The sequence below is a fragment of the Amblyomma americanum genome, chromosome 3 (genome assembly GCF_052857255.1).
Source record: "Amblyomma americanum isolate KBUSLIRL-KWMA chromosome 3, ASM5285725v1, whole genome shotgun sequence".
Taxonomy (NCBI): Eukaryota; Metazoa; Arthropoda; class Arachnida; order Ixodida; family Ixodidae; genus Amblyomma; species Amblyomma americanum.
The window spans coordinates 223343754-223369309 of NC_135499.1; the positions used below are offsets into that span (position 1 = coordinate 223343754).

At 46.8% G+C, this 25556-nt stretch overlaps 1 protein-coding gene across 2 annotated transcripts; it reads right to left on the reverse strand.

Moving 5' to 3' along the window:
- Positions 1 to 9442: 9442 nt before the first annotated feature.
- LOC144126203 (retinol dehydrogenase 13-like) lies at positions 9443 to 24488 on the reverse strand. Of its 2 annotated transcripts, XM_077660210.1 has the most exons (8): positions 24409 to 24466; positions 23679 to 23754; positions 20346 to 20617; positions 17106 to 17345; positions 15312 to 15404; positions 13438 to 13632; positions 11626 to 11735; positions 9443 to 9809 (listed from the first exon to the last, which is right to left on the reverse strand). In XM_077660210.1, exons 3-8 carry the CDS (start codon positions 20584 to 20586, stop codon positions 9612 to 9614), a joined length of 1077 nt encoding a protein of 358 aa, XP_077516336.1. In that variant the 5' UTR covers positions 20587 to 20617; positions 23679 to 23754; positions 24409 to 24466; the 3' UTR covers positions 9443 to 9611. The 2 variants fall into 2 exon arrangements, with proteins under 2 accessions (XP_077516336.1, XP_077516335.1); XM_077660209.1 differs by lacking the exon at positions 23679 to 23754 and having other exon boundaries at positions 24409 to 24488.
- Between the last annotated feature and the right edge of the window lie 1068 nt (positions 24489 to 25556).

Consider the following 25556-nt stretch of genomic DNA (forward strand, 5'->3'; position numbering starts at 1 on the left):
TTTACGAACGCATTTTTTTTCACATTTTAACATTTCACTCTAACAATCAATATATCCGCAGATGTCCCGTCCACAGGCTTGCATTTCTCGTTTTTTTTTTTGCAGTTAACGTTTTTGTGATCGTGAAAAGCATTCTCCATTGGTTTTCTATGCCAGTCTTAACTGCTCCTTGCGAGCGATAGAAAAAAAAAATCTTTGATGTAGAGATTTTGCTACGCATCAGGAGAATGGACCTTCAATTCTTCCTTAACAGTACGTTACAATTTTCCCAGTATTCAAAATTTTCGTCCAAAAATGCTGGACGTGTGTGTGAACTCTTATCTGCCACTCATTATGCCAGCACCAGCACATTAGAACCCGAAGGCTATCGGTGTAACTCGTTTTCACCGCGTACGTAAATGCAGCAGTAAAAACAAAAGCTACAAGGCTGAAAAGATTTTTGCTCAAAAACGCAAATTTTCTGGCAGCTGGCCCGCCAGAAATTTTCAGTAATGTTCTGCATTTCTGTTTTCTGCGGATATATTGGAGGTTATAGTGAAATCTAACCATATATGAAAAAAATTTCGTTCATAAACTCTTCAGATTCAGAATAACCTTTACTGTTTGAACCGGCCCCCCTACCTACCCCCTCCGGCACGGCATGCAGGCCTCCGGGAGAGGAGTAGGGGGTTTATTCACTACTGGACTAGCACCTAAATTTAAGTGATGCTGCAGCTGCCACCGGTTGGGTCAGTTCCTTTTGCACTCTAGAGTCTGGGCTTCCTAATACTTAATTCCAAATTTCATCGTCTTCATATTTGCTTTTTCCTGGAGCTTCTTCGCATTTTCTGATCATGCGGTCCATGTCGGCCACTTCTCCGCAAAATATGCATTTCTCTTCTTGGCTTAGGGCCTTTTCTTCTTTCTTTTTAGGTTTGATCCATGCCCTCCATCTTGGGGAGGGGTAGTTTCCCGCCTCTAGTCTTCTTAATATCTTGCACTCTCTGTAGCTTAGCTCCTTCCTGCCTGGAATGGGCAGCCTTCTTCTGTCCTCCCTCTGCGTGGCCATCTCCTCCCTTGGAGTATAGTGTTCCGCTTCCACTACCTTGATTGCTCCAGCGTAGCGCAGCCCTCGTCTCGATAATACTGAGACGAGCAGTTCTATCTGCGGCTTCATTGCCTGGATCCCCAGTATGTGGTGGGATCCGTGCTATTCTTACATATCTGTTTATAATTGCGCCTTCTATTACTTCGACCACTTTCTTGCCGATTCTTCCCATTGAGTAGCTCATCACCGCGTTACTGCTGTCGCTAATGACGACTTTGGCTTTGGTAGCGGTGAGTGCTAACGCGGCTATAATGTCACATTTGCATTTCCCAGCCGCCTCTACGGCCACCGACGCTGTGAAGGGGTAGATTCCCACCGCGGCATCAGTGTATACAGTGTCATGGTGCGGTCTGGGCCGGACTTCTTTTTCTATGGCGCTTGCTCTTAGTATTCTTCTGTTAATGTCCCTCTCCGGGTGCATGTTTCTCAGAATGTTGGACGCGGTGATTTTGTCCATTAATTTCATAGGAATTTGAGCCGTTTTTCCAGAGGCTCGTTCCTCTTCTTCTATTCCTGCCATTTTTAATATTGCTCGGCCTGCTGCAGTCCTGGCGAGTCTTGCCTTCTGCGCTTGCTTCGTTGCTTCCATGTATTCTTCCAGCGTATTCAGCATGCTCATTTCTTCTAACTTTGTGTCCGGTATTGTAATCGGAAGTCCCATCGCTCTTTTTTCACACCTTTTTATGATGATTTCTACATTATTTTTGTCTCCTTTTGTTAGTTTCATATGGGGGAGTGCGTAGCACACTCTGCTGCTGATGAATTCTTGGGTGATTCTTATTGCATTTTCTTCTCCGATGCCTTTGTCTATGTAGGTGATTCTTCTGATCATCCCACAGACTTTATCCGCCTGGTCCTTGAGTTTCTTTATCGGAGTGGCGTTCTTTCCAGCCTTGTTGATGATTAGACTCAGTATCCTCATTTCTTCTACTTTTGGGATTTCTCTCCCGTCCAGCTCTATTCTAATATCTTGGTGTTCTGCTCTTCTGCCCATTATCAGAAGTTCGGATTTCTGCGGCGAGCAACTGAGTCCCTTCTCTTCTGTATGGGTATTTATCGTATCCGCTGCTAGCTGGATTTTCTTCTAGCTTCCTCTTGTCCCTCATATTGGCCCAAACGTTTACATCGCCTGCGTAGATTCCTACTTCTAATCCTGGGATTTGCTTGATTTTATCCACCAACCTCCTCATGGTGAGGTTGAAGAGAATTGACGAGATTAGAGCCCCTTGCGGGGTACCTCTGTTCCCAAGTTGGATGCTCTACAGATTCCACTCCTTGGAAGCTGATTTTGGCTGTCTCTCAGGAAAGACCTGATAAACTTGAATACTTTTTCTCCCAGGTTCAGCTGGTTAATTTCTTCTAATATGATGTCATGCTTCACATTGTCAAAGGCTTTGGTCATGTCGATACCAAGGACGACCTTTATCACTTCCTGTTTGGCGCACTTGATGATGTCCTTCTCCAGTCTAAGCATTGTATCTTGCGTGCTTAGCATCGGCCTGAAGCCCACCATTTCGTGAGGCCATATGCCTTCTCTTTCCATATAGTCTGAAACTCTCTTCTGGATTATCTTTTTCAAGACTTTTCCTAGGCTCGATGTTAGCGAGATCGTTTTTAAGTTCTCTAATCCAGGTTTATACCCTGCTTTATGCATTGGTATGATGTTGACATGTTTCCACGTCTCCGGGATTTCTCCTTTGCTCCAGACTTCAATGAAGAGTTCCGTTATTTTCTTTATGGCTCCCTCATCCAGATTCCTCAGCATCTTGTTGTTGACTTTATCTAGTCCTGGGACAGATCTTCTTTTGAGTCCCTGAAGTGCTATTCTTACTTCGGCCTCTCTGATTGGTCCCTCTAGCTCTTCGTAAGCTTTCCCTTTATAGTCTTCATATCTAGCCTCCGTGGCTGGGGTACGTACCTGTCCACTATTTCTTTTGTCAGCTCCTCGTCCATCCCTTTGTACCAGTGCTTCGTGATTTCCTGTTCTTTTCCGGTGGCACTCTTGGTTTTCTCCGGGTCTATCAGAAGCTTGAAGAGTTGTCAGGTGTTGGTGATTCCCATGTTCCTGTCGAGCTCATCGCACTTGTTCTCCCATCTATCTTTGTCTTTCCAGGTAACTTGCATGTTTTTCTATTTCCTGGTTGAGTAGGGTTAGCTGTATTATTACGTTTCTTGTCCACCTAGGTGTTCTTCTTTTCGCTTCTAGCTTTTCCTCCTTTTTCCAAAGCTTGAACAGGTGACTGTCCGGCTCAATCCCTGCATCCTCCGTTTCAACCTCGTTGGTGGCTTTCTTAGTTCTTCCAATCACGTCTTTTACCCTTCGTCTATGTTACTGATTTCTAAGTCTGAGTTTTCTTCCGCTAGATCTCTAAACTTGTCCCAGTCCGTGATCTTATCCTTGACCCTGTTGCTGGGCTCCATGCTGATCTTCATGCTTACTTCATCATCATACTTACTTCTATCATCATGCTTACTGCTGATCATCATGCTTACTTCTATAATATAATGGTCACTCCCGAAGTCTTCCCTAGTGCATCTCCATTTGGCATCTTCCGCCGAGTGGGATAGGGTTAGATCAGGGGTAGTGTCCACCTGATTACTTCCTCCTTTTCTCGTTTTAATGCCTTCTTGGTTGAGCAACTTTAATTCCAGTTCTTCTATGTCGTCATTTAACATTTTTCCTTTGGCGTCAATCTTTTGATACCCCCATCTGGTGTGGCTGGCGTTGAAATCTCCCATGACAATTAGGGGTTTCCCGTTTGCTATTCTCATGGCTCTACTTCGGCAAGTCGCAAATCTTGTCCTGGTTTGCTGAGATCTGCAGTATATATATGTTTAGGATGAAGACGCTCCCTCTGTTCTTTTTGCCGTTTGCTATTCTCATGGCTCTACTTCGGCAAGTCGCAAATCTTGTCCTGGTTTGCTGAGATCTGCTGTATATATATGTTTAGGATGAAGACGCTCCCTCTGTTCTTTTTGCCGGTGATGCACTCGACCAGAACTGCGATTGCTTCCTTGTTGTTAGCCTCATGCTTATGGCCGCTACATTACTTTTGACCAGTATGGCTACTCTGCTTTTCGTTCCCAGACTGTCATCGAAGGTGTTGTACCCGGGGAGTTTTGCAGGTCCACTTGTTTCTTGAAGAGCTATTGCCATGGGTGCCTGATTTTTGGTTCTCGTGAATTGTTGTACTATTGCCTTCTTATTTTCAAAGCTTCTACAGTTCCACTGTCATGTCACGGATTCCTTATTGCTCCTGTCCATGATTATCTACATGGGGTTCTAGCCTTGCTATGATATACTCCTCTAAAGCTTGGGGTTTGGCCGTGTGCTTTGTTAGCCTGACGTCCATGATCTTTGCGAACTTTTGCTCCATTTTGGAGGACATTTCTGTGATTTTTTCCATAAATCTTTGTTGATCATGTATGGTTACGCATCTAGCGTCTCCCTCCTTTTTCGTTGCCTTTCTCTTTGGCGCCCTGGCTTGTTCCACCACCATGTCATCTTCCCTGGGGGTCAAATATACTTGAGCGGTGGGTGGTTTCTCTTTTCTTTCTGCAGCTTCTTTCAAGCTCTTCGCCTCGATTCTCAGCTTGTTGGTTTCCTCTCCGAGAGTCCTTAGGTCTTGTCTCAACCTCCCCATTTCTTCCTTCATTACGCTGACCACGTCTTGCACTGCAGCGGTGCTGTGTCCCGGCTTGCTTGCGTTGTGGTCTTTTACGATAGAGGCGAAGGTCACGCCATTCTTTCCTTCTCCGTTTTCGTTCTCCGCTGTTGCTCTCCTGAACACTCTTCCTTGTGTGTTGGTTCTTCCTCTGCTCTGACTTCTCGGGCGGCTTTGACTCCTGCCGGAGGATCTTCCTTTCTCGGAGTGTCCATTGGGGGTTACCGGTCCATTTCTGGTCTTGCTCCTTCCTCTTGCCCGGGGTTGGCCCGGGGTTGCTCCTTTTCTTCTTGCTCTGCATGCCGTACCTTTATTATGTGTGGTGGTCCTGTAGATTCTCTTACAGCGGCTGTCTCCTAGCAGATGTTCTCCGCCGCATAGCTTACATTTCACAGTGCAGGCATGTTCTTCTCCTTGCTGAATTCTGCTTCCACATCCTCTGCATGTCGCATCTGTGGGGTCTGGGCAGACATCTGCCCTACTCTTTCCCGCTAAAAAAATGATCTTGTCCGGAATTGTCCGGTATGCCACGTCGTTTTGTGTGTGAGATTTACCGTTCTTCATGAAACGCTGAAGCCGCTGGAGCCTAAGGCTCCGAATACAGGTCGGCGCTACTGCGCTTAATTTGCGCCAGCAAGATTAGCGTCGCACGCCTTATGTCTCCACATCCGAACAGAATCTCTCCCTTCGCGGAGCACTAATTTGTATTGCGATTAAGAAATAGCTCTTCGTTCTCTACTTTACATTTACTGCACTTAATATAGAATTGTATAAATATGCATGATGCTTTTTAAGGGTTATTTTCTATTGTTTCACTGCTTTGTACTATTCTCTTCTGCTGTTGTGTACACTGTTCACCTGATACTGTTAAATGCAAGTATGTATGTTTTATTGAAATACTTACCTGTCATTACTATATGCCATGTTTTTTTTTTAAAAAGGGGGCTCGAACGCAGTCAAGTGGACTTGGTTCACCTTTTGATCGAGCCTCCTCCGTTGTTTCTTTCGACGGCAATAAAGTGAATTTGAATTTGAATTCATTTGAGTAACAGCGCTAGCCGTCTGCTACAGTCCGCAGTTCGTTTATCGTGCTGTTTGAGGACTGTCTTCAATGTAAACCTTGCTATCGTTTGGACGGCAGTATTTACCACTGAATATAACGTCCCCACCTTGCACGATTCAGGGAAAATTCAAAGCAGATAGAGCGCCACCTGCGGTATGTCCACCTTCAAAACACACATTTAGTGTGCCATTTTAAAAAGATTGCTTCAGAATGACGAAGCGTACGGTGTCATACTCGTCAAAGCGCTCGCCAACTGTTAACGAACGATCGTCTTCATGGTTGCTGAGTCAAATGAGAAAAATTGTTTCGCGGTGTTTTAAACATACGTCACCTTTGAAATGACGCTTCATACTTCCAAGACCTGTTATAGGATGATTTTGGATATTCTTCAAGGAGGGACGTCATCACAGGTATACACTGAAATCAGAAAGCTGCTTTGAAAACTTTTTGCTTCCATGTATTCCGATGGGCGCTAAGCCTTTTTTTCACCCCCAGTCGGATCCGGCTGCCAAAAACCTCAGCTTCGTTTGTACCGTGCTTCGCTGCCATTGGGACTTCGTGTGAAGCCGGCCTGCCCGGCAGAATTTAACCTGCTCTCTCTTAACCCTTTTATCGCAACCCTTTCCCAACGTATGCGTCGAAGTTTCATCCTTGTGGATAGATTTTCCTCCTCCTCTTTTATCAGCGCTGCTATCGAGGAAAAAAGTGGCTGTGGCTCAACTCACCTGAGATAGGATATACAGAGCGAAAGCTCTGTTTAGCATGGTTAGACACGGTTTAGCTTTGGTTCATCTTTATCCATTCAAGACCTCAGCGAGAGCAAATACCGTGATGCATCACGTGCCACGAGTGCAAGAAAGAGCTAGCGTCCAGAGCGCCGGTCGGCGCAACGGCGGACGTGACTGCCAAGCGCAAGAGAGAATCACGTGACACATCGCATGCCAAAACTAGAGATGTGCGCCGTGTCGGTTTCGAACGGCGGCGGAGTGGCGGTCGTTTCTAGTCGGCGGCGGCGGCGGCGCGGCTCCTGGTATTCATCGGCGGCGGCGCAAGGCCATTTTTCGACGGTGGCGTGGAAAGATAAACCACAAATATAAAAAGCTATTTCACTATAGCCTTCTTTGCTAAACTGTTTGAAATTTTAGGGCTTTTCGGGGCTCAGAACACAGAGGGGTTGAGGACTGAGAAAAATGCAAAATATTCTCTAAATCTTTAGTTTTTTTAGGCGGCATATTGAAAAAAAAAATTAGGCACATATCACAAGCGCGTGCGTTGATTGTGTTGATATATATTTCTTGCTCACGAACGTGCAGAACCTTTCTTGTTTTCTGCGTCGTAGTCGCAATTGTTTTCTTTTTTGCTATACTTCGGTTTACAGGTGTTTCTCCGTTGCTCAGAGTCAGTGAATTCGTTTAGAATTGTTAAGCCAGTACCGACGCACGTGACACTCGATATGTTAATCGGACTTACACTTGTTCTAAATGAGTTCGTTGGTTATACATTATTCTTTACGTAACAGACCTCTTCTGTGACCAACTTTTGCTTTGTTCAGCCCTTTACCTGTCAACCAATCAATGGATGTTATAACAGAACATTTCCGTGCGGGCAGTTTGTGAAATCACTTCTTCTGAATATTAATCACCATTTGTTTAAAGTAACTGTTCTTTTCATGGCCTTTTCCCGGAATAAAAAGAAATAAAATACTTTTTTTTTTTTGCAGTGGGTGAACATTTTTCTAGCTCAGATATGCTACTATGCGTTGATGCCGTTTTGGTACATATTGCTGATTCCACTCGCAGCCACGTGCAGTGCCCGCGACCCTCAAGTCATGATTTCGACGTTTCGCATCCGTTGTTTCTTCTCGTTGCGCCATGTTGCACTTTTGAAGAAGTTTCGGAATGCCACGTTGCGTTGTCTGTTGACGATACGCATGCGTAGACGCGCGGAGAGCAGGGTTGCTATTGTTTGTTTTGTGTTGATTCATTTGCAAAACACTTGACATGTTGACTCCTTGACATGATTATATGCCCCTGACAGGGAAAAGAATTAAAGAAGACAAAATCAAATCTCAGACGCAGCTAGATTTGCGGGGGAAAAAGGCCGCCACCGTCTGGAAGACGTTGAAGTTACGAGCGCTAGCTTTATTGGCCGTGCGTAAAACGAAAGTCTTTCCGCATCTAGAGGGGCCAGTGGAGAAAACCCTGAGCGGTTCGGAAAAGTAAACAAACTTTTCCACCTAGCGGAGTGATCGACGCCTAGCGCCATCTATCAGAGAAATTACGATGAACGTTTAATAATAATAATAATTGGTTTTTGGGGAAAGGAAATGGCGCAGTATCTGTCTCATATATCTTTGGACACCTGAACCGCGCCGTAAGGGAAGGGATAAAGGAGGGAGTGAAAGAAGAAAGGAAGAATAGGTGCCGTAGTGGAGGGCTCCGGCATAATTTCAACCACCTGGGGATCTTTAACGTGCACTGACATCGCACAGCACACGGGTGCCTTACCGCTGTCGAATTCGAATTGTGCCTCCTCAGAAAACGTCCCAAAGTGAATTGGCTTCGTTTGGGGGGTCAAGGTGGACCTAGAATTCGGCTTGCGGTGCGATATGGTAATGCTTCAATTAGTAATTACATGTATACAATGTTTACCTACTAGTTAATCGTGGTTTTATTTCTTTACGACAACCCGTAGGGCTTTATTTGCCTACCAAATTCGGTACACAACTGTCCCCGGATGGATTCCCCTTGTTGTCGGAGTATATATAGTGAAACGAATTTATGCATTGTAGACGGCGCTACAAGTCTCAATGCGAGACGTTCTGTTCTTTAGTTCACTCTAGTCCGCGAATTGTTCACTGAAATGTCATTTGCATATATGTGATACCTGTACAATGATGGCTCAATTGTGATGCCCTTGGAAACCAGACCACTTGTTCAAAAAGAGTTCTTAGCACTGTAGATATTTTCGAAAAAGTACAGTTCTCTTAAAAGGCTGTTCTCTAGTTGCTGCCACAGATGGCGCGTGATCTCAGGGTGGTAGCAGACCCCACGAAATCTCCAAATGTGATGAGTAAGAGCCACGGTGCAAAAAATTATTCTTACACCGTGGTAAGAGCTCATGCTCTTAAAATATATTCATATTTAGAGAGGGGCGGGCGCGCCGATCTGTTTGCGGCGGCGGCGCAGCGAGGGCAGTCGGCGGCGGCTCGACGATGCCTCGGCGCACACCTCTAGCCACAACTGGCGAGGAGGAGCAGCGGACGTGACTGCTCAGCGCGCAGGTATGGCGTCGATGAAGAAGATCGAGGCACTTCCCACGCGCAATTTTGCACATCGTGCGCGCCTCTGGTTAGAGGTCAAATCCAAGAGCCAGATGACTTTCAGGCTCAGCATGGGTGGAGTAGAGCTCTTCCCTCTGAAAAAAGCTTACCTGTGCATTGGGTAGAAATTTTACATTCCATTACAGCTGCATATATGGACAGGTCATATGCCGATAGCATCCCGGAAGGAAAGATACAAGCCCTAGAGCAGGAATGGGGCTAAACTCGTAAACTTCTCAACATGGGTGTTCATACCAGCGCTTTGTCTTTCGCTCACCAACGGTGGTTGTGCTGTGGAACCAGAGAACATTGAAAAATAATTTATTGCGAGTTCTATGCTACCTATATACACGTAACAAAAAAAAAGAACGAATGAGTCCACAAGAAACGAAGCTAGGACTTATAGGGCGATGTCACAAGACGGAAGTTTCGCGGAAGCATGAGCCCGGCTCACGACTTCACTACTGCAGGTGCTTAGACGCCAACCCAGTGGAAATCGAGGACCTTCAGGGACGAGCGGAAAACTTGGTCTGCCAGGTCGTGGTCGGCAAGGAACGGACTGCGGTAGGCCGGTTCGGCCGGGGCGCAGTTCTCGAAGTATTCCCCCGTCACCGTTTCCAGGTCCGGGTCGACGGCGAGCCGCACGGGTGTCTGCGCCCCTTGCAGCGGCGTCTGCGAACAGTGAAGGGGTGTGGTTGTTACGCAGTGGACGGGCAACGCATGTCTGAGAAGCCCCCCTTTATCGTAACTTCAAGGGCATCTGTCGAGCATTTCACTCCAGCAGAGCGCACAGCAGCGCATCTCGGCCAGACAAATGAAAATTGGTCTTTGAGGAAAGGAAATGGCGCAGTAATTGTCTCACATATGTCGGTGGACACCGGAACTACGCCGTAAATCCTTAGCTCAAAACTGCTCATCTGTTAACAGCGTACTAGCGAGCTCATTGTCTTTCTCATTATCTCTTCTTTGTGTTGCAACAAAGAAAAGTAAAGGAAGGAAAGAAAGAAAGAAAGGAAGAAAGGAAAGAAGAAAGAAAGAAAGAAAAAAGGAAAGAAAGAGCGGCAGTCCGTGCTCTAGGTGCACCGCTCGCGATGCGTCAAAATCGTTCTTCCATTAACCTGGAAACCATCAGGAAATATCACAGCATAAAGAGATGAATGCACTGTCTGTGGCCCATACTAGGCTACACACAGGCCGATTCCTAGGTAAGAAGAAAAGGAACGAGTGGTAAATGTTTGCTTAGGCTACCACGCCGCGACGCTTCCAGTGTGCCGTACGTAAAGCACCTGGGCCACTAGGCCTTATGAATGGCTACCAGTGACAGTCTTCAACCTTTATGTGCAATCTCGAAGCCGCGGTGGTCACACAGCACTGAAGGTAGCACCACCAAAAACTGCTATGAGCTTTGAGTCATTCTACACTGGTGGCTAGCATCTGCAATTAGAGACACAGATAAGGCGAATGAAAGAAAAATAACGCACTTGACGATTTCGATACTCGGTAATGAATTATTGCAGCGCAGCTGTTCTGAGTGATTTCTGCGGTTGAATGAAAAAGTTATTTCGCAGCGATAGCTATGGGGGTGTCGTTCTGGGAGATCGTGTAGTCATCGCGGCGTCTTCCACGCACGTTGAACCCCCGCACCGCTGTAATAAACAATCTGCGCAGCCGCCGCACTAAAGCTCATGGTCAACCTGGGTCGCACGCAACGCATGGTCATGCGCGATAAGACTCCAGCACCGAACGGTGACATCACCGGTCACTTCAAGTTATGTCATGTGACCGATGACAGAACGGCATCTGATCGGTCCCGCGACGCCACGTCACGGTCACGTGATGTGTTACGCCAACGGAACCGATCACGCCACTAGTGAGTCGTTGACAGCTTCGCTGTAGAAGCCCCTATTATGAGAGGCTGCCCTTCAAAGGCCGACTGAAGGTAGCAGTATTAGCGAAACGATTCTGTACCAGGACACTATAGTCGGATACAACTCAAGGACGATGCGGCTTTTCCACGGCAAAAGAGCCCCTGTCAGCCAATGGCGTTGGCCGATTTTCATGAACCTGCTAGTTTGGCAATGCAAGGAGCGGCGTCACAATGCAGGGAGGGGATGTCCCCCCACCATGGAAGGAGGGGACTATCCCCTTTTATCGGCCACTCCCTGCATTGTCACGCTAGCAGGGTCATGAAAATCGGCCGACGCCATCGGCTGGAAGGGGGTGCTTTGCCGGGCACTTAGTTCTTGAGTTGTATGCGACTATCGTCCCGTTATCGTCTTTTATTATTTCACATGATGCCACAACAAGTCAGTGCAAAAGACACGGACCAGAGCGCTACAGTTCTTTCACGAGGAAGGACAGTAAGCAGGCAGAAGCTTTCCTTTCTCGCCGCGTCTCCTTCGCGGTGTGAAATAAATTCACCACCGGCCACTCGGGCCATTACTGTATCCCTCGAGAGAAAGAGAGGCGTTGTCCATTGGCTGCTCACCTTGCCCTTCATGAACAGGACCAGCCCGAAGAGGAGCTTCCGCAGGCCCGGTCCTTCGTCCGCTATGTGCGTCTTGACGGCGCCGGGGTGGACGGAGTTGACCGTCACGCCTGCGACAAGGGCACTTGCTATAGCGCTGCCTCGAACTGCGCACGAAAGAACTCCGCCGAGAAAAAGCCGCCACCGAAATACGGCCACAAGAGCGAAGTCGCAGATCTTTCGCGTGTGTTCATTTGTGTATTCGCGAGGATAACCGAGATAAATGAAAAGGTAAATCCACAGCCGTTCCCTGCTAGGCGACTGCGGGAAAACATTTCTGGAATTTAGGCTAACCAATAAACGCCCTTAACGTGTTGCGCGGGCCAAGTTGGTACGATGACAATGCGCATTTAATGTTTGAATAACTCATCTGGAAAGGTGAGCGCCCACATTGCTTTAAAGAGTTTGTAACTGGGTTGAACAAGATCGCAATAGGCGGCGGGCGTCCACAGTTGTTGCGTATGTCGTCTTGAAGGAACGAAGGTGGCTTCAGATCCCCACAAGAGTCGCCGAAGCAGTGCAATGTAAGAAAAATGCCTAGAACGACTTGAAACCAAGGGCTACTAGGTGAAAACAGGGGCAGAAAAAAAAAAGTAACATTTAAGCTTCGTGCTTGTGGAATCTGCATCGAGAATCAAATGAAAACTGCGTTTACTGAGAGTTTATTTTTATGCGTGTGCGCAGCATGCTACCTACCTAAGTAAAGAAGTTTACGGCCCTGAAACACACTTCCGTCAGGTGCCAATATTTCATTCACTTCCCTGTTATTCTTCGCGACTTGTGTGAAGTTATGCAGTTGTAGCAGTTATAGCTTCGAAGAGAAACAGTAAATAACCGCTCGCCTGTTGCCCTTGGTGGGAAGAAAAAAGCGCCAGCTGATGGCCACATTAACAAAAGAGGGGGCTGGAGAGAGTGATTAGGCGGCATTCACATTCAGTGCGCTGGAGGCTTCATTGTGCGCTATGATTCTGTTCTCTCAAAAATACCGCCCCACAGCTTCCCTAGTGTCCCTCGATGAACGTTCGCTTCGCGCGCACAGAAATGGCGCCATTATCATCCAATAGAGCCAACTAGTGCAAATCCCTTGTGTATCGAAGCCCACACTAACAGCTGCCGGTTAAGCTGCGCCACATAGGGGAAAATATGATAAACTTTGTGTGAATGGATAAGAGCTGTATTGAAAGGACTTAATCCCTTGGGCATACGCATCTCCTGTTGCTGTGTAGGCAGGCAATTAAGAAAGCTTGGCGCGTTTTTTTTTTTGCTGTTCCAGGTACACTCTTTACCCCGTTCTGCATCTGGTCACGCAGTAAAGAAAAAATAAAGAGAGCTGCTTGGTGCATCAGGTTAGTGAAGCGTTCTGAACCCAGAAGACGACAGTTCGCACATACTTTCATAAAGTAAAATTTACCGCACTTTTTTTTTTGTAACGCCAAGAACTAAAAGCGTGCAAATTATTTACATTTACCCTGGGTATGTGTTACTTTCAGGGTTAGGTCTCTGAGATGTTTTCGAGCCAAAATCTCCATTCAAAAACCTGTGAGGCGAAACCGGAAGTTATAGGGCAGTGTGTTATTGAGAGAACAGTATTACGCACAGTGCGGCGAAGCCTTCATTCGTAACCTAATCACGGGCCCGTTGCTTCCCTCCCCCAAGTTGTGCCACTGAACGGGCTCGCAGAAGACAGGCTAGTGGTGGCGTCTTGTTTTCAGCGAAAGAACACAGGAGTGCGTGCGGATAAGATGTTTTGCCAGCTTCCGCAGGCCGGATTACCGGTGCCCCGGAGTCTGTCGGCCAGCGCAACGTTGGCCATGCACAGAGCCAACTTGGCGTTGCCGTATATGGCCGTGGGGTTGGAGACGAGGTTGATGCCCCGCGCCTTGTCCTCTATATTGCCCACATTGCCCAGGCGGTGGTAGTCAGAGGCCAAGTTGATCACTCGGCTCGGCGAGCTCGTCTTCAGCAGATCTGTGAACCACAAATGAATGGGTACGGCCTTCACATGTCGCCGGCCTTTTCACTTTGGAATTGCTGGTGAGAGCTACTGTTCTCACAATGACATTCGTGTTACCTACAACATACGTCGCATTCTACAGCCAGTGCATTGAGCGGAAATGCTGAAACCTGCAACTTGTAACTGGAGCGGTAAACGTTCCGCAGATTCCGCGAACGTTTTGTCATTTCTCTTTCCTTTGAAGTGTGCGCTAATGAACAAAAACTTCGTGCTCGCTTTTCTTTTTTCTATCTCAAAGCGTTTCTTCCTTTTATCTCCGATTAAGGATAACAACAAAACGCAGATCATAATATATTTCGAGGTCAACCATGGTTAGTTGCCTTTTTCTTAGAGCTCCTTTATGCCTTCTCGTCTCAGCCTTACGAGAGACACCTCATTTAAGTATTCCCGACTGAGCTTCAGCGACGTAGATTTTGGCAGCGCAGTTGTATTATAGTCAACACAATGCAGTCTGATTCCAGAGCAGGCGAGAATAGGGCTAAGCACCAGCATACGACGGCATCTGAACAGTTACTCACCGACCAGTCACACTAACTGCGTCACAGCTCTACTTGTGTATACCGACGGTCTTCAAGGTATCATACCACGATCAGCCTCACTAGTTACCGTTGAGAGCGAAGGTACAGAAGGCAAAGGTCTTGACTACAGGAATGACGCATTAAGCACTTCTTTAAACAGACAGAATCCGCAAGCCGCCTTTGAAGATCGCACGACCACACTTCAGAAATGGCCTCCTAAACTTCGGTTACATTATACAGGGACGGGGAGATGGCCAATTGCATCTTTCTATCAGCATTACGCGAGAGAAGGTATTAGCGTATAATGTTTCCACACCATGTATGTAGTACGTGCATGGATGGGTCCATCCCACACTGACTACACTCTAAACAGGAGGGAGTAAAATGGAGGACAGCTTACTCCTTCTTTACTTCCTTATAGGGGCGTATTAGTGTTTAGAGTGTACCGCTAGGCTTTTTTTAGTTTGCTTCAGGAGATAGCGTGGCAGGACGAGAGTGCTGAAAGGTGAAAAATGAAAAAAAAAAATATATATAAAAGATGGAAATATCCTGGGGCTTATGGCCGTGGAGCTAAGAGTGAGCGTTAACTTTACAAACGCTTACTGCCGTCTTGTAATAAACGTTCAAAAGCTTTACTTTATTTTCAATCCATGGTACCTAACTTTCTCGTGTGTTCTCGTTAGAATGTAGGCACCTCGTGAACAAGGAAGCCAGCATGAAATACGTGACGGATGTGCGCGGAAATTATCTAACTGTTCACCATGTTTACCAATATTAATGGCGTGCGGCATTATTTCAGCTTTCCTGAGAAGCGCCTGTCGTATTCTGTTTGACATGGTCTTAAACACAACGGTCTCGACATTCGTGCTTTACCGACGCAGTGAGCAAATCATAACGCCTCTGCAAGTCATTATTCCACCGTAACTCTTCATTCTTCGTCATATCAAGAATCCCCTCCTCCCTCGACAGGTATGACTTCTAATATTAAACCTAAAACCATGGAATGTATCATCGTGAGGAGGTAAAGTGATTAGTGCCGTCAGGTTACACTGCCGATGCCGTATATCAGCATGCATTTTCTGAGCTGAGAACCTTATACACGAAACAATCCTTACCCACAAGAAGAACCGTGAGCAGAAAAGGGGCCAAATAGTTTGCTTGAAAGATTTTTTCGAAGCCGTCTTCAGTAAAGTCCATCTTTTTCGAACCTTTAAGAAACAGACAGGCATTTCACATTACCATGACGTCATTAATACCAAATTCTGCGCGGAGAAAAAAAAAAGCTGGAGAAAGGAAGGCTGAAATAGACACAAGCAAAGAAATGATGAGCCTCCACGTGACTTTTTTGTTGTTTTCTTTACGAGAAAATGACGTGGAATGACGTCACGCTTCGCAGCTGACCCACGTAATTGGCAGTCCGTGTCAAGTTGATCACTGAAGCGGGAGGAGCTTGTAAATCACTACACTATCGCACTTAAACCTTTGAGCGTCTTTTTACGTTTAGAATTCAAAAACTTCTCGCACGCACTCTTTCTAAGCTGAACCAGATTACAAAGCCTAAATTTTCTTGATTCCAGAAGTTTACGTACAATATTTTTTTTTCTTCGTGAAGACTGCGTTGCGGACGAAAGGGCGTCCTCACTGAATTTCTCGTTGCGTACATTGAGGAACAAGTTTGTTTTGGCTGCTCTGTTTTGGCAACAGGTCGTATCAAGCCGGTTTGCATTCTCTTACGTACACACCGAAGTCCGCATTGTTCACTGAACAGATTTACTGCTGTTAGCTGTGGCGTAAGTTAGGAGCCCGCAAGCGCCTCTTAGCTGCGCTAAGTGAACAGAGGTGAGTAACTTGGAACATTTTCGCTTTTTAATGCCATAGCGTTTAGGTTGTCGTGTCACAAAAAATTTGCGGCTTCTATGCCACAGAATTTCCTGATTGGTCGAGAAAGGTCACGTGACATTATGACGTCACAACCACCTGCCCACCGTGACAGGTACAAGTTAAATTAATGATTGGCCGAGAGAGGATACATGAATTTGTAACGTCGTCATAACTTAGCCGCCATGGCATGAGGCAACCTGCCGATCGTGTTGTGAGGCTACTTGCCACCCGCGGCATTTCGCAATGAAATTATTGCAAGTAACAGCCACCTATCGGGTAGATGACGCATCGCTTAACCGCTGCATCACTGCGCCAGTGGTGGTATGAGGACTCCCCGCGATCTACGAATGCGATTGAGAAGGTCGTGACGTCATCAGCGCTATGTGACCACCAGTGCAGCAGTGACAGGACACCGATAACGTTGAAAATGTGAGGACCCTCAGAAATTTAAGAAGGCCCAGCCCCGCAATAGATTAAGCTGGATTCGTTGGTCGGGCTAGTATAATTCCATATGATAATCCAATGGAAAGACCTCGAACATTCTACAAGGTGATGACTCATGCATGCTACGGGTATATAGGGGCAATAGAAGCTGTTTCAAACAGAGTTTTGGCGGGAAAGCCACAAAAAGGACATTAGACACATCAACCTGCCGGGGCAGTGGCCGGTCGCTTAACCGCGCTGCACCTCTGCGCCAGGGGTGGTATGAGGCCTCTCCTCGACCTATGAATGTAGACAACGATCGATTCCGCATGCAGGGGCATGTATGCCGATCCAAGGCGGAGTGATACGCGAAAATAGCTAAACGGAGATAAACAAAGCTTAACAAGGCGAATATGCTAGCGCACCTAAGTGACATTTAGCTTAACCACGTAAATCAGAAGCCATTTTTTTTACACTCAAGCTTTCTATTTGCTTTCAGCTCGGCTCCACAGTGACTGCTAGCAGGATGTGATTCTTCTTTCGAAAGATATCGCTGGTGCCGCCAACATGTCTCTGCCAGCAGGTGGCAAACACTAAGCACTTACTCCCGATGGCGCCGGCGTTGTTGATGAGCACGTCCAGCCTCTCCTCTGTCTTGATGACGTCGTCGCAGAACTGGCGGACAGATTTTAGCGAGTTCATGTCGAGGTGTTTGACGACCACCGGCTGCTTTGTCTCGTCGAAGATCTCCTGCGCCACGTCCTTGGCCTTCTTCAGGTTACGGCAGCCGATGATGACCCGCGCTTTCCTCCGGGCCAGCTCCTTCGCCGTCTCCTTGCCGACCCCTGGGGCGTAAGAACGCTCGTGAGCCTTCGCGATAGCACCTACTGGGTCCGCTCGATGCGCATCTGTAGTAACTCTTCCAGAAATGGGGGTTGGAATAGGTACTATACATTTAATAGTTTTCCTCGTTCCATATAATAACTTTACCCTTTAACCAACTGCATACAGGCTACCGTTTATTATTCTTTTTATAATGGTACTTTCTACTCTTCTCTGTATGATGCACGATTCTATTATTAGTGCACAAGATTCGCTGCAGGTATGCATGTGAGATGTTTAGTGTGATTTGACTTCATTGCTGATTGTGCAGACAATTCGTTGCAAACTTTGTCGCCTTGCCGTGCCTCTTAAGAGATAGCTTTGGCCTCGTCAAGGTACTGGTTAGCTACTTTTAGCGCCCGAGAACGTCTCGAATATTTGAGGGAAAATAAAAAATGCAAATGATGTAGTGATGATGGCAGCAGTGGAATCACGAGCCGAAAGAGCGCACGCCAAGAAGGTATTCAAGACACGCAGCACGAAAAAAAGTTCGTTATTAACATCAATGCTTTGCTACATCTGCATTGTCCCTTCACGGTCGAGAAAGGCAAGAATAGAGTTGCGGAGTTCCCGAGAAAGCGGGTGGAGTTCATTCCGGCATGGTTGCCATCTCAGATGACCACGTCACGTGCTCTACCTCCCAATGATGAACGCTTCTTATTTTAGCAGCCTTTTTCAAAAACTGCTGACAAAAATTCTTTCATAAAATCCAGCTTTCTTTCTGAATGTAACTTTTGTGTTTGAAAGATCCGAGGCTGCTTTGTGAATAACAACAAGCAAAAAGTATATAATGAGGCAGCGGAGAAAAATGTGTTGTTTTACGTTCACTGTGTGAGCTATGCTGTGCGCAAAAGTCATGCTGGCGGAATTCATCCGCTACAGACACAATATTTCTTTCTACAAAACAGCAGAGGTAAAAATTTCCTAAAAATTTTTAGCACAAAGAAAGGGCCTGCTTTCGTCCTTTTCAGAAATGCACATGACTGAAAATTTACAGCAAAGAAAAAAACAGTGCCAGCTTTGCCAAAAGTAACCAGGAAATGTAGTTTGTTTCTTAGCCATGTAGCGGCACCCTGTTAAGCTTTTAATTAGCGTTAACAAAGGACAACACCCTGTCCTCACCATTCGCGACCTTTCGGTCTTCAGGTGCGCCGTAAAGGCTCCACAACAGAGCTGAGAACCAAACCCCGTTGCCTGCTCACTTTTGGCTAAGGCGGTACGTGAAACCTGGAACCACATATAATATCGTGAGAAACGTTATACGTTGGGATATCTGGTAATGCTTGTTGGTGTTCATGTCTATCTCGAAAGGACGACAGAGAGACAACAATCAACGATCCGGTGTCCGTCACGCTCTGTCGTCTTTGCCCATTTGCGCGAAAGAAATATGATACTGGCATAATATGCCAGAACGGGGATGTCTGCTGCTGTTTCGTTTGAATGCGCTGCTTGGAAATTAACTCTCACGTATGCTTTCGAATGTTTGCTTTCATTGCTTGGTCACCTACTATCGATTGTGCGTGGTTATGCACGGTAAAAAACGAAAATCTACTAGTCAGGACCTCGGTATTTCTGTTCTCCCTGTCTCTTGCCGATAAGCTCTTTTTCTTGTTTGATTCGACTTGTGAGCCTTCGTTTCTCTGTTTTGTGCTTTGCTTCATGGCACGCTTAAAGCAGCGTCCTAAACAAAAAGCATACTAGGATTTTTTTTTCACATACTACGTACGAAAGAACACCACTGGCATTGGACGCAACTAAAATGACTGAATCCAGTTGGCTCCGCTCATTTCAGTACGCCGCCAGCGCTGATGGCGTGTTATCGTATGCGTTTTTCCCGCTGTTTATAGTCAAGGACTTCCTCGTTTCAACGAGAGAGCACATCGGGTGAGCAGCATACAAGGTCCGTGCGGTATTCCTGCGTCGGCCCGGGCACAAAAATGCCCACTTATTAGAAAAACTGCATATACTTTAGCCCCAATAGCAAGCGGCTTTCCTCCTTCGCGATGTGCGAAGTTGGCTCGTGGTATAATCAAATGATACCGGGCCAGAAGCGCTTTCCAGCACCGTGGCGCGAGTCCTGCACGGGTCTCTCTCCGTGTGGTGCGAGCAGCTTTCACGTCTCCAGTGGCAAATGCGTGCTAGTGCGCATGCGTGTGAGGCGGCTTTCGAGCTCTTGTCAATTTTTGTTTTAAATTTTGTATAACGCTGTATTGGGCAGAAAGCAGTGTGAGAGACCTTCACCGGCACTTTGCGTTTGCCGATTGGAGCAGACGACACCTACTCCAATTTTTGAGACTAATATTTAGAGCACTTCCGGCGAGTTATTTTGAGGCCCGTTTTCTAGTTTCGCTATTAAAGCGGCACTAAACGGAAATACTAGCGGATATTAGAAGCTACGCTACGCTCATATATTGCCCGTCGAGAGCAATATATTAGCCTTTTATTCTGCACGAATAGGTGGCTTTGTTGCTGAATGGTGAAACGAAGTCTCCGATCTTCGCCCTCGTTTACTACATCTCAGTCGTAGCCCGAGCAATTGAATTGTACAGCCTACTTACTAAAATTGTCAGTAGGGGGGGGGGGGGGGTTGTACATGTTTTTCGCTTTTATCGAAGACATATGTATAACAGGTAAAATGACAATTTTTATTGTATGCCCGATAATCGCCTCATCTAACTGGGCTCAGCACTTACATTCTGTAGGTGTTCCCATAAAAGCGCAGTTTTCCCGCCTAGTTAGTGTTTTATATGGCAAAACTGTAATGTAATAGTTTACGCGCACCATACTCTCGAGGTGTGACATGAAAATCAGGCCTTGCATGTCGGCCGTTTCGCCTTCTCCTTGTGGTCTCCTCGAGAGCAGAATGGCGAACAAATGCGCCGCTCGTGTTAGCCAGCCACTTGGCCGGAAGTGACGACGGCTCTGCGACCGCGGTCAGCGTGGACCCGTTGGGAAATTCTCACCGGATGTGGCGCCCGTCACGATGACCGTCTTGCCCTCCATGGTGGCCTGCGACTGGCACATGGCGTGCCGGTCCCACACGTGCTCAAGGGCGAGCATCACGATCTTGGCGAACAACGCGAGCTCAGCCACGAGCGCCTTGAGCCACTGCAGAAGGCCCTGCGTGGGTGGCCCTTCGCGCATCTCGTGGCGCCTGCCGCAGCCGCCAGAGGCCGCTAGGGTCACGCGTCCTTCTTCCTTCATGACCCCGGTGCTTCGAGGGCTCGCTGGATGCCTGTGACGACAGGGATAGAAGAACACTCTGGCTCAGATCGTGTTCTGAACCGAATATGGCAGTGATGGGGGGGGGGGGGGGGACTGAGTTTGTGCCAAAGAGGCCAGATCAGTTCAAACGGAGTTGCAGATTATGAATGCAGACACAAGGGTGCTCGCGACACTTTCAAAGAAACATAGTGCCCGCTTCTTTGCAGGAACGCTGTGCTCCGAGGCCGCAGGTTCCGTGGGAGAAACTCAAGCAAAAAAGGTTTTGCGCATCGAAACTTTAAAGCAAAGGCGAGCGGGTTCATAGAGATGCGGCGCACGCGCGAATCCGACAGTAATGGCTTGATTCCACCTGGACGCGGCTACGGCAATTTAATTTTGAGTCCGGTGAAGTTGCGACCGAGAGCGGTACTCCTCGAAGCGTTCGACGCTCTAGCGCTGATGAATAATAATAATAATAATTGGTTTTGGGGGGAAAGGAAATGGCGCAGTATCTGTCTCATATATCGCTGGACACCTGAACCGCGCCGTAAGGGAAGGGATAAAGGAGGGAGTGAAAGAAGAAAGGAAGAAGAGGTACCGTAGTGGAGGGCTCCGGAATAATTTCGACCACCTGGGGATCTTTAACGTGCACTGACATCGCACAGCACACGGGCGCCTTAGCGTTTTTCCTTCATAAAAACGCAGCCGCCGCGGTCGGGTTCGAACCCGGGAACTCCGGATCAGTAGTCGAGCGCCCTAACCACTGAGCCACCGCGGCGGGGTGATGCTGAGCGAGTTTTCTGGCGTTGGAAGAGCCCGAAGAACGCGGGGCACACTACTCCCGCCTTTTCATCGATGGAAGGAGCGCCTAGGAATGTCGTGCGGAGTTTCGACACCGGTGAGTTCTAATTAGTTCCCCTTGGCGGCGTGGATCCGAAAGACTATGCATTACGCAAAAGAGAACGGCGACAAACAATATCACCTATATGCTCAAGGTCACCGATAATAACGTCAGCGGGGGCTCCTGGACGGCCCTCCGTGCGAGACCTTGGGAAACGGATGGAAGCAGAGAAACTTCACTCTCGTATGCTTTATGTTTTTGTTTATTCATTAATGCGAAAGCATTACATGGCTCATCGACACGAAAATCCGTCATCGCCCAAAAAGTGGCGGAGTTACAAAACTCGCTATTGATCGAAACGCTATGAACTCCTCAAAGGCGAGAAATACGAAATCTTAATCAGTAATCGACGACAGTACTAGTATTTACAGCTGCACCAACTACATATAAATAGAATAGAATCAGAATAGAATTGGGATAGAATTGGAATGCTTGCCCCTAAGTTCCTTAAATGTCCCCGGTAATTTTTAGTTCCTCTTCCTTTCCTTCCCTGAACTCTTTCTTTCCTTCTTTGTTCTTTCCTCCTTTCTGTGTTTCCTTTTCTTTCTTTCATGTGCAGCAGCCACTGAGCCTGCCGATCGGGTGTTACGCACGCATGTAACTATACTGCAGCATGCGCACATTCTGAAGTCTTGCAAAAATGGCTTTTTTTAGATGCATTTTTAAAAAGTGTAACAGTCTTGAGAAAAATGCAGTGCGTGGAAAAGGAGAAAATTAAGCCTGATGCTATTGACAGTGGTGTAAACTCCGAAGGAAGTGGACTCTCTGGAAAGCAGGCTGTGACTAGTGAGTTAAGTGCCTCCGAAGCAATCAAAGCGATATATTTTGCGGGTGCACGCGGAGGTTTTCAAACAAATTAAGGGGATATTATTGCTACAGCTGATGTACGCGAACGGAGCCCTGTTAATTGCTTGCCGCTGATTGTTATAATAACAAAAATGATCTATTTGCAGGAGGCGATGCTATTACTCGTGCTCGAACGAAAGCGCGTGTTTCATTGAAGAGAGGCATACCAGTTGCGAAGGCTTTTGTACTGGCTGCTGCAGAGAAGCTTCAAAATATTAGTAACTTCGTACACCAGCATAACTGCCTCTCGGATAAAAATACATGAGCGCAACTTGTGGCTACCGCTGCCGTGATCGATATACCGATAGGTGCCGCCATGCCTTAGGCCCTGTTGATGCATTAGCAGCAGTTTTCTGACATCAGTACAGAGCTGCGGACACGGTGGCATGGAGGCGACGCCAATTGTTGCTGGTGCCACTGTGTTGCGAAAAAAACAAAGAAAATAAACGACCGCGTAAGAGAATGCGAAAAAAATATGACATCTGACCACTGCAGGCTTCGTGCTCATTTCCAACTCGCTCAGCTCATAAAAGCCTTCTAGTGATTTTATTGGTAGATTAGACGCAACGTTCTGTTTAACTATTTTAAGTCCAAAGGAGTTCTGTTGCAGCCTGAGCAGATTTTTCGATATTAACTCGCACAATGACAGCGTTGTCAAGTCGACAGTTCTTTTTACATTGAAGGATATACCGTCCTAAAATACAGGTCCACCCTCCTTACTGTTTTCGTAATTTTCTGGCACGCGCGCGTGATTAAATTAATGCAGCCGTATGGCGGCCTTAGCTGGATGCTAATGAGTAATAACTTTCTGCTAGCCATTCTGGTCAGTTCAAGTAGAGCGGCTTCCGATGATAGGCGATGGTCCCGGGTTCAACCCCCGACACAGAATGAATTTTTCTTCAACCGCGAAGCGTCTGTTAAAGGTGTATAGCATTCATGTGTAGGCGTACGGCTGCTCTTCGGTGGCCGCTAATGAGCAATTTCTCCCTTATTACATATTTACAAATTTGCTTCGCCTTGGGGGATTCCTCTAAAACACATTGGATTAAAGTTATGCTCTGTCTGACACGTGGGCAAAGAACATTTAACCCACATGGTACGAATCTTTCAAAAGCGCATCTTTTTGGTGCGTGTTTATGTCAAAGTACTTGCCGCTGGTTAGAACTTGTAGGAGCTCTGGCGTGCCTGGAACGAGATGTGCTCTAATAAGCATGCACTCCATTTAATCCAGCCGCCGAGACATCCACACCGTTTTTAGGTGCTGCTTAGGCAAGTACGCCTTGAAACAGCTCTGGTGCTGCGTTCTGTCCTCGGAACAAGAGTAGCAGGGCTAGTACTGGCTTACCGAAAGGTTCAAATCATTGCTTGGAATATGACAGCGTTGAATTGCGTCACTTAGTACATGGCCGTGAAGGGGGGACCTGTGCGGAAATGCGATACAGAGTGACAACATTCTTGACCCTTTGGTTTTCTGAATACTTTTTACATCAATCCTCTACTAGCCTTAAAGCGTGGCTCAGCCATTACTTCTCGTATTCAATCACGACACAAATATACTTCCCTATTTTGCATGCTGACGTGCTCTCTTCGACTTTCTTTCCGGATGCATTCGGGCTATGGAACCAACTGCCTATCTCATGTTTTGCGTAATCATTGCAAGAAATCATTTGAAACTAATCTTAAACAATATTTTCTTAGAAGTTCAACTGTCCTTCGCAATGCGCCGTTTTTTAATATTCTCGGTGCGTATTTTCTCACTTCCTGCGAGAGCAACTTCAACGAACGAGTCCTATTAGGAGGTTGTAACTTGTAGTTGCAATAATTCTATCTGTGCCGATTGGTCGTTACAATGCCTATTGTTTGGACGCTTGCTCTGTATTCTTGTTGCGTTCGAATCGTTTGTATTCCTTCCCCCACAAACCGGGAATGAAGGTCAGCAGCGTGACTAAATAAATAAATATTAGCGTCGGTAGTTTAACCAAGCACAGTTAGAGAGGTTTAAGAAAGAAAACTCATCATCACAGGTAGCAGCAGCGCGTGTGCAGAAATGGCGTGTTAGAAAGAGCGCCACTCACCGCAGCTGACGCGTCCCAAGAGCAGCAGCCGCGAATGAAAGTGTGCATAGGATAAAAACACCCACTTCGCCGGAGGCACTTGCGACGAGTCAATGCGTAGCTGGCGGCCTTGAAAAGGCGGCCGGAGGAGGAGCGATCGGCAAACCGTCCGGGAAGCTCTCCCCTCATTTCAACTTGGAAGACGCCAATAACGCGCGTGTTTCATGAGCTGGTCTGCGGGCGCGAGCACGTACAACTCTCGTGCAAACTAAACGGAGCTCGTGGAGTCGACCATCTTCCTGGTGGCACTCATTTAAGTGCACACAGCGTTGCCCAAAGCTGCTCAACGCCAAGTCAGAGGAAGCGTTCTTTTGCCCCGTGGGCAAGCTGGTGCCTTCTGTGCACACCTGTTTGAGTTTATAATGAAGTTATGCCTAGCTGTCGTTCAGTACTTCGTAACGTATTTTCCAGATAAATCTGCCTGCTTGAGTTTTGCATCTTTTGAGTGCGGGCCAATCGGTGCGACATCGTATTACGTAAGTTCCAACTCTATTCAAAGGCACAAAGTAAGCAGGGAAGCGGCGAGGCGGTGAAATGTATGCACTTAACCGCGTAATGTCCCTTGCATCACGCACAATGCAGGCTGTATAAAGGGGAACAGTTTTTGTTATTTCTCACAAGACTGTATCCTTACCTCATGAGCATGTACAAATAATGTCAACAAATTTATCAAATTAAAGCAAACTTTTCGTTGCCACTGATGTAGCAGGTCTGCCAGGGGATCACTAATTATGAAAAATGTGCCCGCCAGTAAAATAACGCGCTGCGCAAACTGAGTATGACTGTGTACAATTTTACTGTTCTTAGATATTCAGAATTCAGATATTTACTGCAATTAACTTGTGTTAGGCAGCAACCATAGTTTCGTAATTAATACGCTACTTTCTTTTCCTCCAAGATAGATAGCAGTCAACAGCGAAATGCTAGAAGTACGTACATCACATTCAGCCGACGTTCTCAGGGCCGCAGGGTGGAGTGTAAACTGCCCCAACTCCAGTTGTAGTCTACTCAGTGCTGTGCGCGTGTGTTTTTATTATTGCTCCATCATGAACTAATCACGCGCACAACCTGGACACATTTCTTATTGTGTAAATAGTTTGTATACATTA

Coding starts and splice junctions, on each gene's coding strand:
- LOC144126203 (XM_077660209.1), bottom strand. CDS start 20,586: ATGAAGGAAGAAGGACGCGTGACCCTAGCGGCCTCTGGCGGCTGCGGC. Junction 13,633..15,311: donor GCTCACGGTTCTTCTTGTGG/GTAAGGATTGTT, acceptor TGTGGTTCACAG/ATCTGCTGAAGACGAGCTCG. Junction 11,736..13,437: donor CGACAGACTCCGGGGCACCG/GTAATCCGGCCT, acceptor CCCTTGTCGCAG/GCGTGACGGTCAACTCCGTC.